Below are 15,023 nucleotides of genomic sequence, written 5' to 3' on the forward strand. Positions count from 1 at the left end.
GGCATACTCCCATCCCAGTTTTGAACCATGCAGTGTTTCCTTGCTCTGTTCTGACGACTGCCTCCTGGTCCAAGTATAGGTTTCTCATTAGCACGATCAAGTGTTCTGGGATTCCCATTCTTCTCAGAGTCAACCATAGTTTGTTATGATCCACACAGTCAAACGCCTTTGCATAATCAATGAAACACAGATAGACATTCTTTTGATATTCCCTGCTTTCAGCTAAGATCCATCTAACAAAATCTCCCTAGTACCACAAACCCTTCTAAACCCAGCCTGAACTTCTGGCAGTTTTTTACTGATGTGCTGTCTCAGTCGGTTTTAGATGATTTTCAATAGAGTCTTGCTTGGGTGACCCTTCTTTGAGATGGGAACAAATATAGATCTCTTCCAATCAGTTGGCCAGGTGGTTCTCCGAATTTCTTGGCACAACTTGGTGAGCACATCCAGGGCAGCATCCATTAGCTGAAATACGTCACTTGATATACCATCTATTCCTGGGGCCTTATTTTTTGCTATTTCCTTCAAAGCAGCTTGAACTTCTTTCATCATCATAGGCTCTTGCTCATATGTTATTTATTAAATTCTTATGTGTCTGCCAGTTCTTTCTGATACAATGACTCAGTATATTCTTTCCATCTTCTTTTAATACTTCCTGGATCCTTTAATATTCTGCCTAAAGCATCCTTGATTATAGCAACTTGAGGTTTGAATTTTATTTTTTTAAAAAATTTTTTATTTTTATTATTATTTGTGTGTACCGTCAAATCAGATCTGACTGGTACAGGAGGAGATTGTCCCTCCTTCCACGGCAGAGCATCTGGTGGATTCAAACTGTGCGCCTCTGGGATTGTAGTGCAGCTCCTTGCCACTAGGCCACCAGAGCTCCCCTTTGAGGTTTGAATTTGTTCTTCAGTTTCTTCCCCTCACCACTCCCTTTTCACTGTGGCAGCATAGACATGGATAACAGTGGAAGTCACAAAGATGTCATTAAGAAAGAAAACTTGTTGGTTGCCTTTAAGTTAATTCTGACTTATAATGGTTCTCTAAGACACTACTGATCTGTTTGATAGTTTTTTGTCATTGTTGTTTTTTTAAATACTACTTTTATTTATAAAATTAGAATACACTATATTTGAGAACAGATTCTTCCAATTTCCCTCACCCCCATCAAATTGTACAACTCCATGATACATATTCCCCCAGCCCCATCCTCATCGCTCTGCTTCCACGCTCCCCCACCCCCCCCTTGGATCGTTATACTCATTCAACAATAATCGTTTTGTACACTGTTTGTCCTGTGGGACTGAGTTAGTTCACTCAGCATAATCTCAGTCCCTTCCAAATTTCATTGCTCCTGTGTGCTATGTAGTATTCCATTGTGTGAATGTACTATATTGATAGGGTTTTTAAAGGCTATGATCTTTAGAGTTTTTGCAAGGCCTTTTATTTGAGAAGTGGACTGCTGATCCTTCTTCCTAGAAGGATTCCTAGTATATGAGTCAGAGAATGTGAGGTTGGCTCAGGATAGGCAAGATTCAGAGTTGCTGTTCATAGGGTCACTATGAGTCAAAGTTGATTTGAAGGCATATAACACCACCACGAACAGCAGTCTTTATGGAAGCAGACTCACATCTTTTATGTGAAGCTGCTGAATTTAAACCACTGACCTTTCAGTCAACAGCTGAGTGCTCAACTACTTTACCGCTAGGCTTCTTTTTTTAAAAAAAAAAAGTTGTTAATTTCAGTAAAAATTTACAATGACTATGAATTTCCATTTATTCATTGTTGCACTTTTCTCCCCTCCCAACCCTCCCCCCTAAGAAAAATTGTTTCACAAACCCTCCCCTAGGTCCACTCCACCATGTAACCTTGGTCTAGACTCCTGTCATGACAAAAATACCTAATCACATATCTCTTTCAAACAGTTTTCTCCCTCATCTGTTTCAATGCATTATTGAACCCATCTTTCTCAGTCTCCTCCCAACCCTGAGGTCAGTCCTGTTTTACAACAGTGACACCATGTAGTATTTGTCCTTTTGTGACTGAGATACCTCACTCAGCATAATGTCCTCCAGGGTCACTCATTTTGAATAATATTGCATGAGTTCCTCATTTTCAATGCAGCGTAGTATTCCATTGTGTGAATATAGCACAGCTTCTCTGTCCATTCGTTTGTTGATGGGCATTTAGGTTGTTTCCGACTCTTTGCTATTGTGAACAAAGCTGCAACAAACATGGGTGTGCATATATCTGTTTGGATGTCAGTTATGGTCTCTTTGGGGTATATTCCCAGTAGTGGAATTGCTCGGTCTAATGGTATTTCTGTTTGCAACTTTTTGAGAAAGTGCCATACTGCCTTCCACAGTGGTTGCACCATTTTACGCTCCCACCAACAGTGAATAAGGGTTCCAGTTTCTCCACAACCTCGCCAGCATTTGTTGCTTACTCTTCTGTTAAATTTTGCTATTCTGACTGGGGTGAGATGGTATCTCATAGTTGTTTTAATTTGCATCTCTCATATAGCTAGGGATTTTGAACATTTCTTCATGTGCTTGTTAGCCATCTGAATGTCTTCTTCAGTGAAGTGTCTGTTCATATCCTGTGCCCATTTTTCTATTGGATTATTTACCTTTATCTTGTTGTTGTGACCCCTAGGCTTCTTAAAGGAGTCATTAGCTCATGATGATTCTGATACTCAGAGGTCCTTGATTAGAACTTAGTCCTGCTCCTGCCCAGAAATGACTATGTTTGTTGCCTAACCCCACCCCCGGCTCTTGATTCTACCCCCTGAGTCATCCTTTCTTTTTCATGAAATCCTTAAGCTCCTCAGAAATCCACTTACTTAACTATGATTCCTTGAGATTCCATTTCTGATCTTTCTAAAGCTTTAGGAAGAGTTCTTGGCTCCACCTTAAAGCATTGTTTTTGTGCCCTGCATTTGATCTTTGCTCAGAAGCTATTTTCTTCATTTTAGTTTTATTTACCATCTGAAAAGACTAGGGATTTTCCGAGTTTATTCAGTCCTAATTACTTTTTGCATTTTCATCTGGAAATGTCATTTCTCAGTCATCCGTTATGGCAGGTGGCAGTGTTTTTGTTGCTATAGAACAAGGATTCTCTGTAATGCCTAACTGCAATTTTCTCAAAGGCTGTCTCTTCTCTTTAATTGAGGACGTCCAGACTTTACTAACATTTACTAATACTCTTCTCAACAATCCTTCAACTTCTGCTCACTGTTGAGTTCTAGTCTTACATTTTAATTTGGGTTTCTTGTTTTGTTATGGCAGTATTTATTTCCAGGAATCAGAATTTTAATTCGTTATCCGTTGCTGTAAAACATTTTTTCCCTACAAAACAGATAGTAGATTTGATGAACTTTTCATGTAGCAGCCTGAGCTATTACCCAGTTCATTATTACACAAGACCAGTAGTTGTTGTTATGCACCATCGAATCACCTGAGCCTCATATAGTAGCTCTGAACTCTGCCCTCTCCTGAGCCAGTCTCACTGTCTCTGATATACCTGTCCCCATTATCTCAGTAACTGTCATTCCATCTCATCTGGTAGCTTCCTCTCCTGTGCTGTCCTTTTACCCTTCCAAGCATGATGCCCTTCGCCAGGGGCTTGTCCTTCTTGGCCGTGTGCCCAAAGTATGTGAGATGAAGCTTCAAAACCTTGCCTCCAAGGAGCAGCCTGGTTTTACCTTCTCTTGGCAGTCCATAGTATGTTCAGTACTCTTCTCCAGCTTCACAAATCAAAGACATAAATTCTTCTTTCATCTTTGGTCTAGCTCTCTGATGCGTGGTGAGTAATTGTGAAGATTGGCCTCAGTCAAGTGCACCTTGGTCTCCAGACTGACATCGTTGCTCTTTAGCACTCTGGAGAGGTCCCTGACAACAAATTTCCCTAGTATACAATCTGTCTTTTGATTTCTTAACTGCTGGTGTCAAGAGTGTCAGTTGTAGAGCCGAGGAAGCTGAAATTGTGAACAATATCAGTCTCTTCTCCATCTATCATGGTGCTGCCAATTGTGGAAAAGAAAATTACCTTCAACCTTAAAAAAAAGGACTACTTTTCGTGATATGCAGAAATGCATTGTATAAATCACACAGCATTGCCACAACTCTTATTAAAGAGGTGGGCTTAGAACTTGACTGGCTCAGTATCTCTTTCAGCCTCTCTTCATAATGGTATTAAGGATCCAAGACACATGAATTTGAAAAGTACACGATACCATCAGACCTTTCTCCAACCTAATTCACAAAAATTTGTTACTCTGTAAAATAGCAAAGCTTAAGAAAATAAAAAGCATATAGTGTACCACCAGACAGCCTACTGATTCTGATGCTGTAGTATTGATGCTATAGTTGCCAGTTGAAAACCATTGTGTTTTCAGAATAGAATTGGTGATTGGTTAGCTAGCTTTAGATTTCTGTGGAATAGTTTAATTTACCTGCTGTCTTATTTAATTTTCTTTTTCCCTCCTACAGAATAATACAACAGATTTTTGCAGGATTCTTTGCAAATCCTGCAATTCCTAGATCTCCACACTCATTGTCCTGGTAAGTAGTCAGTTGTTTTAGCTCTCACTTTGCTGTGCTAACATCATTTAGATGCTATAGTTTCTCTTTGCTTCCCAGATAAGAAGAGCTACAAGAGGTGAAAATGTAGTTGTGCCTGATAGGTTGTTAAGGCTCCTTTACAGCTATGACCTTATGACCTAAACTTGTTAATCAGACTTTTTGTTGTTGTTCAGGCTCAAAACCATCCTTCCGGCTGCCTACTCTGTCCCCCTACTCCCCCCCAAGGGGACCGGTTATGTCTGCTTCTGTTTGTGTTTTTGTGTATAAGGGTTATATTGAGGTGAGGAATGAGACGATCCCTGCTGGGCTTGTTACCTGCTTTGCGTGTTTTTCCTCTACATTATATGAAAAGATTGTACTGTTTGAAATGTCTGAAGTTAAAAATAAATTACACCCACTGCTCACTTATCATCAAAATTCAGTTCCGGAGATGAAATCATTGTGCAAAAACTGGTTATATGAAAATGGAAATTGGCCACATCACATTACTTACCCCTTCATCTGTACTTCTGATGTCTTGCTGGGTCTCTCCTGAGAACAGCTGCCACTGCCACCCTTCTCCTCCACATCACCTTGGGAGAGTTCTGTCCATATAGCAGAGGGCCACCCTGTCTTCTAGAGCCAAAAGTGGCCCAGGTGACACGCCTGGTCCATCCTTTTAGTCCCCTCCCTCTCCTGTCACACTGTACTTCCAGGTTGAAAGGTCCCATTCCATTTCATCTTCTTAACAACCTAAAACACATTTGATGATTTTGTTGAGGTCATAGGCTTCTGCCTTTGACCTTGAATTGTGACCCCACTCCTCCTCAGCCTACTTTGCCATTACTTAGCCTGCCCAGGAGGTTACCTCAAGAAAGTTACAAGGAACTACACCGATGTCAATCAGTGGATGAATGTTTCTTAGGCCTTGTGTACTCATCAAGTTCCTCATCTCAGGGCTCTCCTACAATGCCCCTGCCTATCCCTTGAACTTGGGTACTGTAGGTAGGCACTAGGGCCCCACTTTTCTTTACCCCCAAAGAGAGTATACTGACTCCTCCTTCTCTAGCCTCAGCCTCCTGTGGGCACTAAGATCTTGCTGCTTCTTGCCCCACCTTGCCCTGACTGTTTGCTCTACTTATCAATCCAGCAGCTCTGAGAGACTGTAACCCCTCTTCCCTCCTAATTCATGAAATAAAAGCAATCTGTGCTTTCTTTCCACATATACAAAGTATCTGCAGGGTAGAGATCCTGTCAAGGACCTTGACTTTAGTTATAGCATTGTTAATGTGAAAATAGTTGAATAATAGTTACATGGGTTTTTTTGTTTTGTTTTGTTTATTATCTATGGACTAAGCTATCATATCAAGAGGTGGCTGGGGAAAGGAGGGTTTAATCAGGTAGGTGGGAGTTTAAGGAATGGTGATGTAGCAGGGAAGGGGAAGAGATAGTCACACATGCTTGGATTGGGGGGACAGTGTCTATATTGGTTATTTCATCAGCTTGGTAAAATGTATGTATGTCAGATATTGTTCTAAAACCAAGCATCCAAATTAAGACATACTAGGAAGAAGGATTGGCCATTCACTTCCAAAATATAGCAGGCTTTTGAAAACCCTATGTACAGCTGAACACACATAGAGTAGACTAACAGATATGGAAGCTGAGGCTGAACCCTCAAATTTGGAAACACAAAGGAGGAGAAACAGTTGTAAGAAGAAACTAATGATTGGTATGTGGAATGTGAGAAACATGAATATAGGAAAACTAGATATTGCTAAGGAAGAAATGGAACACATAAATATTGACATATTAGCTATTAGCAAAATGAGATGGATTGGCATGGAGCATTTTGAATCAGACGACCATATGCTCTACTATGCTGGAGATGAAAAGATTGGGGAAAATGGAGTCGCTTTCATAGTTCAAAAGGCTGTTTCTAGGTCCATCTTGAAGTACAATATTGTGAGTGACAGGATAATATCCATACACATACAAGGAAGACCTGTTAATTCCAGTATCATTCAAATTTATACAACCAGAGCCAAAGAGGAGGAAATAGATGATTTCTACCAACTGTTGCAGTCAGAAATCAATCAAACATATAACCAAGATGCATTAATAATAATGGGTGACTGGAATACAGAGGTTGGAAACCGGGAAGAAGGATCAGTGGTCGGAAAATAGGGACTTGGTGACAGAAATGAGACTGGGCATAGAATGATAGAATTCTGTACAATCAATATTCTAGTCATAGCAAATACCTTTTATAAGAAACATAAACACAGGTTATGCAAATGCATTTCACCTGTGTATGTATGCACAGGAATCAGATCAATTACATCTGTGGAAGGAATCATTGGAGAAGTTCAATATCAGCAGTGAAAACTAGACCAGGTGCTGATTGGAACAGACCATCAACTGCTCAATGCAAGTTCAAATTAAAGCTAAAGAAGGTGAAATCATATCCATAGGAATAAAAATTTGATCTTGAGTCTATCCCTCGTGAATTTAAAATCCAACTCAGTAATAAGTTTGAGGCCTTGAACACTAATGAACAAAGAACAGATGAGCTGTGAAAATCATTACAAAGAAGGAAGAAGAAAAGAACAAAGTGGGTGTCGAAGAGATTATGAGTATTGCACTTAAGTGCCAAGAAGCCAAACCAAAGGAAAAAAAATCAAGAAGTTAAGGAGCTGAATAGAAGATTTCAAAGGGCAGCTCGAGAAGCCAAGACAGAGTATTATATAATGAAATGTGCGAGGAGCTGAAGTCAGAAAATCAAAAGGGCCAAACTCGCTCAGCATTTCTTAAGCTGAAGGAACTAAAGAACAACGAGTTGCAATGCTTATGTTATGGGCAGAATATTGAGTGATTCAGGAAGCAATAAAAGAAGATAAAAGGAGTATACAGAGTCATTGTACCAAAAAGAATTGACTGAAGAATTTCAAGAAACAACACATGATCAAATGGCAGTGGTAATGAAGGAGGAAGTTCAAGCTGCTCTGAAGGACTTGGCAAAGAATAAAGCCCTAGGAATTAATGGAATACCAGTTGATGTATTTCAGCAAACAGATGCTGCCCTGCATGTTCTCACCAAGTTGTACCTAGAAATCTGGAGGACAAACTACTTGGCCAACTGACTTGAAGAGATCCATATTTATTCCCATTCCAAAAAAAAGGTGACCGGACAGAATGTGGAAATTATAGAATAATATCACTAATATCACACACTAGCAAAATCCTGCTGAAGATTATCCAGAAATGACTGGAACAGTACATTGGCAGAGAACTACCAGAAATACAAGCTGGGTTTAGAAGAGGTTGTGGCACTAGAGACATGATTGCCAGTGTCAGATGAATAATCTTGGAAGAAAGCAAATAGTACCAGAGGAATGTCTGTCAGTGTTTCACTGATATGCAAAAGTATTTTATTTTGTGGATCATAACAAATTGTAGCTAACCTTGAGAAAAATGGGAATCCCAGAGCACTTGATTGTGCTTATGTGCAACCTATACTTGGACCAAGAAGCAGTCCTCCAAACAGAGCAGGGAAACACTGCATTGTCCCAAATCTGGGAAAGTGTGTGTTAGGGATGCATCCTGTCTTCATACCTTTTCAATCTATATGCAGAAGAGATCATTCGGGAAGCAGGGTATTATGAGGAGAAATGTGGCATCAGGATTGGAGGAAGATTCATCAATAACCTACATTATGCAGATGATACAACCTTGCTTGGCGAAACTGAGGAAGACCTGAAGTGCTTGCTGCAGAAAGTCAAGGACTAGTCTACTTATGGATTGAAACTCAACATCAAGAAGACAAAGATTGTCATCACTGGGCCAATTGGCAGCACCATGATAGATAGAGAAGAGATTGAGATTGTTAACAATTAAAGCTTGCTTGGATCCACAATCAACACTCTAGGCACCAGCAGTCAGAAAATTAAAAGATGAATTGCATTGGGAAAATCTGCTGTCAGAGACCTTTCCAGAGTGCTGAAGAGCAACAGTGTCAGTCTAGAGTCTTAAAGTTGTGCCTAAACCAGACCATGGTCTTTTCAATTACTTGTTACGCTTCAGAAAGCTGGACAAAGACTAAGGATGATGGAAAAAAGAATCAGTGCCTTCAACTTGTGGTGCTGGAGAAAAGTTTTGAACATCCCATGGACTGCCAAGAAAACAAATAGATCTGTCTTGGAGAGGGTGAAACCAGTTTCTCCTTGGAGGCTGGGATTTTGAAACTTCATATCATGTGCTTTGTACATATGGCCAGGAGAGACCAGTCCTTGGAGAAGGACAAAATGCTTGGAATGCTGGAGGGACATCACAGGAGAGGAAGACCCGGGATGAGATGGATTGATACAGTAAAAGGCAATTCGAGTTAGTGTGTCAGAGACTGGCTCAGGACAGAACAGGGTTCAGAGATGCTGTACATAGGGTCGCGACTCGGTGGCACATAACAACAACATACTAGATAGTGAGATATATGTGCCTTTGGATTTGCAGCACAATTCCTTACCACTAAGCTGTACCTATTTTTCCTTTCTCAAAGCAAAGAGGTTTGGAAGGAGGTTGGGGGAAAATACATAAGTCAGTATTCAGATGACATTTATGTGTGGCAGGCATTCTTTATGGGATTTTCTTTTTATCTGGACAATAACTGACTGCTGCTGACTCTACCCAGAATACTTTTTTTTACTAAGAGGCAAGTTTATTTTTTCCACACACTTAACCTATTTCCAACCTTTAATTTCTGAAAACGTATTCCAGCCAATGAATCTGGATATCTGTCATCCAGGATAGTGCCCCAGCAGCTCCATAGAGATGCACTGTTAAATCCCTTTTGTAGTTAGACTGAGTTATGCTTCAGAGAGATTGTTTTTTAGCTACTTCTCTACCTGAAAGTGCCTCATTGTCCAGGACCGTAGGCAGTCTCTTTAAATGAAGGACGTCTTCTGTAGATTTTGGCTAATCGTAAAGGGGAAACTCCATAAAAAGTAGTTCTATCGAGGATTAATGTTAAGTAGAAACAGAAAAGACAATACTTTGAATTACTTTGTGTTTTATGTGCAGTTACTGCATTTTTTATGTGCCATTCAATAAAGTAAGAAGTCTGAGAAAAATAGAGATTATTTCTGGATAATTTATTTGAGTTTCTAAATATAGAGACATTTTTGCCACTTGCTTCTAGAGAACTAGGGACTGGCAGCTTTGACCAAGGGCAGAATCCCTCTGCCGGCTTTTCTGTGGTGGAAAGCTGAGCCTGGTTACTCTTTGTACTGTTGTCTGTCGTGTATATAGGTACGGGATGCTGCACTCCAACCCTGAAGATTATGCATGGGGTCAGACAGAGCTCGATGCAATTGTAACCCAGGTGAGGAACTGCCTTTTGTCTGTTCAGTGTGTTCTAGGTCACAGATATTTTGCTTTTTCTACTTTCTTAAATGTCAGTCACTTGGCTTTCTTTAGTAGTTTGAGCTTGCAGTTTCCTTTCACTACAGGGATAAGTGGTTTGGGAGTTTAGCTCAGTATACAGGTACCTTCTTGGTGCTAGAGGCTTTCTAGAAGATGGTTTCATCCTCAGGAAGAGACAATTTATTTGGCAAACTATGTATTATATTTTTGGCTTCTTGAGTCTTGTGAAGATCTTATTAAAGACCATAAAAAGGAAGATCTACACATGTTGAAACAGGCATTTCTTCTACATAGAGCAAAATAGGGGAAGAAAGCAAAGAAAAGGGAAGGAAGCCGAGAGAACAAGGACTCCTCTATCATGTATAATCACGTCTACTTAGTTGTTTATTTTAACTCGCTTGATTTTTCATTTCTCTGTGGGTTTGAGAATGAAAAGTTGTTTATCTATTTTGGGGGTATACCTTAGTCACTTTAAGGTCTGAGTAACGCCTGATACAAACCATAGGGAGCTCTGGCAGCATAAACCAGAGAGAGATTTGCACTGCTAACCCAAAGGCTGCATCTCTGATGGTTCTAATCCACTAACAGCTGCAGAGGAGAAAGGTAGGTTGTCTCCACCCACTGCCATTCATAGCATTGGGAAGCCAGTGGAAGGAGGGTCACTGTGAGTTAGAACTGACTTATCAGTGAGTTTGAGTGGTTTTTTAGACCTTTAAGCCATGATATTTTCTCTCACCTTATATACCTGTAAAAGCTAAGTAATGAACAAAGAAGAGTTGATGCTTTTAAATTATGGTACTTGCAAAGAATACCAAATTTACTGTAAATTGTTAGAAAAATAAGCAAATTTGTCTTGAAAGAAATACAACAAGAATGCTCTTTAAAAGCATGAATGGTAAAAAAAAAAAGGCATGAATGGTGAGATTTTTAAATTTTTTTTTAAATGGTGAGATTTTTACCTCCCGTGCTTGGGACATTTCACCATGAGGGACCAGTGCCTATAGAAGAATATCATGCTTAATAGAAAGTTATTGAAAAAGAAGACGACCCCAGTGGGTTGGATTGACACAGTGACTGCAACAGTGGGCTCATGCACGGCGATGATTGTGAGGGTGGTGCATGTCAGGCTTTTGTTCTGTCCTGTTGTTCTTGGGGTCACTATAGGGTTAGGATTGACTCAGCTCCTAGCACCAACAACAGCTTGCTGTTTTCTATACTCCCATCCTTCTTGCCAATAGAGTTTTTGAACTTTTTATTAAACTATAGTTTAATAAAAATATAGTTTAAACTAAAATATAGTTTAAATGACACTTTTTATTAAACTATAGTTTTGTTTATGACATTACAAATCCTTTGCTGCTACCATTGAAGTGGCTTTATGTCCGAAAATGGGCCTTACAATGATGGTGCTCTCTGTATGTGTATACTGGTGTGATCATGAAATTGTAGAGCAAATGATAATTATTATGGCAGCAGGAGAGGGAAAGCCCAAACCTTTCAAAGCCTTGCATAAGTAAGAACATATCTAATTTCTGCACTGTTTATTCTTGGCAGGAATAATGTGATTTAGATATTTGCAACTTCATTGTCTTTATCATCATTATCATCAACTTCCTCTTTATTGGTAGCTTTTAGGACAACTGGAAAACACAGGGCCTCCTCCAGCTGACAAGGAAAAGATCACATCTCTTCCAACAGTGACAGTAACTCAGGAACAAGTTGGTAGGTTAATTTCATATTTCCTCTCTCATCTTCTGTTAACTTCTGGTCTCTATTCAAGTCCCTCCAACTTCCTGTACTAAAGATCTTCAGGTGAAGCTATACCCTGTAAGTCCTGGTTGCCAAATGTCGAAAATAGTGCCTGTTGCCATGGGAAATAAAGAGTACAAAGATGTATGTGGAGTTAATTAGAAGAAGAAAAATTTAACAAATAAGTAGACAGCAGTTTAAGAAATGTTACTGAGGCGAGCTCTGGTGGCCTAGTGGCAAGAAGCAGCACTGCAATCCCAGAGGTGCACAGTTCGAATCCACCAGATGCGCTCCTGGGGAAGGAGGGACAATCTCCTCCTGTACCAGTCAGATCTGATTTGATAGTGTACACACACACACACACACACACACACACACACATGATTTAAAAAAAGAAATGGTATTGAGAAAGTGATACTGACTTTGGGATAAAGGGAAAGGGGAAAAAATCAGAGATTGTAAATTTCTTGCATGGTTATGTGTCTGGCATACTTGAGGTCCATCAGACAGTCTCTCATTTATAAGCACTGAAGTGGTAAGGGACATTACTTTGAACTATTTCTTCTCTACAAATTTAGGTTGAGTCAGAAAAAAATTTAAAGACATAGACTGCCTTAGGAGAATTAATTTGGTTTAAGGGAAAATATGGACCAACATAGGGAGCTCTGGTGGTGTAGACTATAGGGAGTTGCACAACCAGCCCACAGGTGGCGTGTCTCTAGTTCGAATCCACCAGGTGTCCACAGGAGCAGCGTCTTTTCATCCAGTCTACAGCTTCTGAAAAATTAATGGATGGTCAGCTGTGACTTGAGAATCCTACAGTGCAAGTATCCTGCGTCCTATAGGGCTGCCATGAATCAATCATGTGTGGCAACAAATTTGGGCTGCTGAGGCGTTGGGGTGGGAGGTATAAGGTATAGGAAGAAGTGTTAAACTGTGTTATAGAGAACCGAAAAAATGGCAGAGAAATTAGACATAGATATTTTCGGTAGTAAGGAAATTTTGTTAGGTTCTCAAGTGGAGGAATGAGGGATTTTAACTGGTTTTTAGAAATAGTTCATCTGGAGGCAGAATGTAAATTAGATTGGGAGTGAGTGAGAGTTAAAAGTACGCCAGTTCATGGGTGAGTTTTGAGTAGGCCCTGGTTTGGCTAGGGAGGTGATAAAATGTTTTTAATTTTTAATTTATTGATTTTAAGATAACTACAGATAGTGATAAAATTTGCATAAGGGAAATTGGTGGCAAAAGAAAGACTTTATTAGAAGGAATGAATGCCTGGAAGTCAGGGAGAAGACATAGGCAGCTCTGACAGGGGGTTAGACATGAGAAGTAAGGCTAGAGTTAAGATGAGAGTAGGAGGAATGGAGAGGAAGGAGTGAACCAAATTACATGATGTGCTCTGTGGTGGAGGAAACTACTCTAACAAGTAGGAAGATAGACTAGCAGATCATAATAGTTGAACCTGAGAAACTCAACTTCCACTTGATACTCCAAGTATAGCATGAAGCCATTTTCCCTCAAAAAAAGTTCTTGTTTCTAGACTTGTAACCTAAGCGTTATAAATTCTACACCATCTCTTTATAGCTTTTAATCAACAACTTTAGTGTAGATAGGGCAGCTGTACTGAGAGAAGATGCGTAATGTGGACAAGAGTAGGATAAAAATGGCTTGAGACACTTGAGTGGCAACTCCTGAGATTGCTGGGATGAGTACCTTGGTCATAGTTAACAGGCTGCTGGCATTTTCCGAATTGAAACTAACTGCCAGAAAGCTTTGGCAATATTTGGGGAAATGCTTCTTCGTTTACTTAAAAAATAATCTAAGCTCCAGTTTATTTCTTTCAACTTTTGAAATTGACAAATGTTTCTATATAGGCCTCATTCAGTGCTCCTCCATTCTTGACTCCTGTCTATGACCACCTTCTCCTTCATCCCCATTGTGAAATAAAATAGCATGCATTTTATCTTTTACTTGGTTGCAATGTTTCTTTCATTTTCATTCTCTTGTCTTTGTGTATTCATTCAGCTACTTAAAGACATTGGGCTTTTGGGGGGGGGGGTTTGTTTTTTTTGTTGTTTTGTTTCCCCCTCCATCCCACTTATTCTCACCCCCATCCCATTTACTTTAAAAAGCATTTTGTGTTCCAACAGATAAGGGTTTAGAGTGTCCAGTGTGCAAAGAAGATTACACAGTGCAAGAGGCAGTGAGGCAGTTACCCTGCAACCACTTCTTCCATAGCAGTTGTATCGTGCCGTGGTTAGAACTGGTGAGTAGTCAGCTGTCCTCTGTAATGGGGGCGTCTATACTAGTCACTTCTGAGGGAATGATTGAGAGTAAATGAACAGATAATAAGTCATGGAGAGTCAAGTAGCTCAGTTTTAGTCCCATAAACTTTCACTAACTCAGTACTAACATAGCTATTTTTTTAAAACTACCATCTGTTTGAATCTTCTTTATCTCTTTGCTGTGGGGTGTTAAACTGCCTGACAGCCAAAATCTGTTGTCTTTATTTGTTTTATTGGAACATACACCACACCAAATTTGTTGCCATCAAGTTGATTCCAACTCATGGTGACCCCATGTGTTACAGAATAAACTTGAGTTTTGTAGGATTTTCTTAGCTGTAATTCTATAGAAGAAGAGCAGCAAGCCTAGGCCTCAACTGGGGAGATTTGTACTGCCAGGTTGTTGGTTAATAAGCCAAGTACAAACCATTTGCACTGTCCAGTTGTAATTGCATGATTGTAACACAGTTGTGCTCACTCATTTACTTATTGCCTGTGGCTCTTTTTATACTACATTGGCATAATTATGACAGCGATGGTTTGACCCACAAAACCTAAAATGTTTATAATTTACCCCAAAAAAGTGTTTATGATTCATTCTTTTGCAGAAAATGTGTGCTGACTTCTACTCTAGACGAGGTGGTAGACAGTTACCCTCTTGTTCTATCTTGGTGACTATTTCTGTTAGTTCTGTTTAGTGATATCTGTTAAATATTATTAAGTTATTGACCTAAAACTTAAAGTTCTAACTGGTGATACCCTGATATCCCATGTCAGTGCCTAGTATACAGGTTCTTCTTTGCTTGCCAAGATATAAGTTTTGATGTGTCAAATGTCAGGTCTCAGTAAGCTCATTAACTCCAATTCCTTAGGCCAGACTGTTCACAGGACTACTATCTTTCTTTTTTTCAGCATGACACATGTCCTGTATGTAGGAAGAGCTTAAATGGTGAGGACTCGACACGGCACACCCAGAGCTCTGAGGCCTCTGCAAGCAACAGATTTA

General features: G+C 39.8%; 1 protein-coding gene across 1 annotated transcript in view; it reads left to right on the forward strand.

Annotated features, from left to right (window-relative positions):
* The window catches only part of RNF115 (ring finger protein 115), a gene marked incomplete at its 3' end in the record, with an annotated part of 108,887 nt that extends 93,868 nt beyond the window's left edge, over positions 1-15,019 (forward strand). Inside the window, exons 5-9 of the mRNA XM_006899539.1 lie at positions 4,494-4,565; positions 9,870-9,942; positions 11,612-11,705; positions 13,883-13,998; positions 14,930-15,019. Coding sequence (XP_006899601.1) covers positions 4,494-4,565; positions 9,870-9,942; positions 11,612-11,705; positions 13,883-13,998; positions 14,930-15,019 — 445 coding nt within the window. The remainder of the gene's footprint in view (positions 1-4,493; positions 4,566-9,869; positions 9,943-11,611; positions 11,706-13,882; positions 13,999-14,929) is intronic.
* Between the last annotated feature and the right edge of the window lie 4 nt (positions 15,020-15,023).

Source organism: Elephantulus edwardii, unplaced genomic scaffold (assembly GCF_000299155.1).
Source record: "Elephantulus edwardii isolate Elephantulus edwardi_28Jun2011 unplaced genomic scaffold, EleEdw1.0 scaffold00260, whole genome shotgun sequence".
Taxonomy (NCBI): Eukaryota; Metazoa; Chordata; class Mammalia; order Macroscelidea; family Macroscelididae; genus Elephantulus; species Elephantulus edwardii.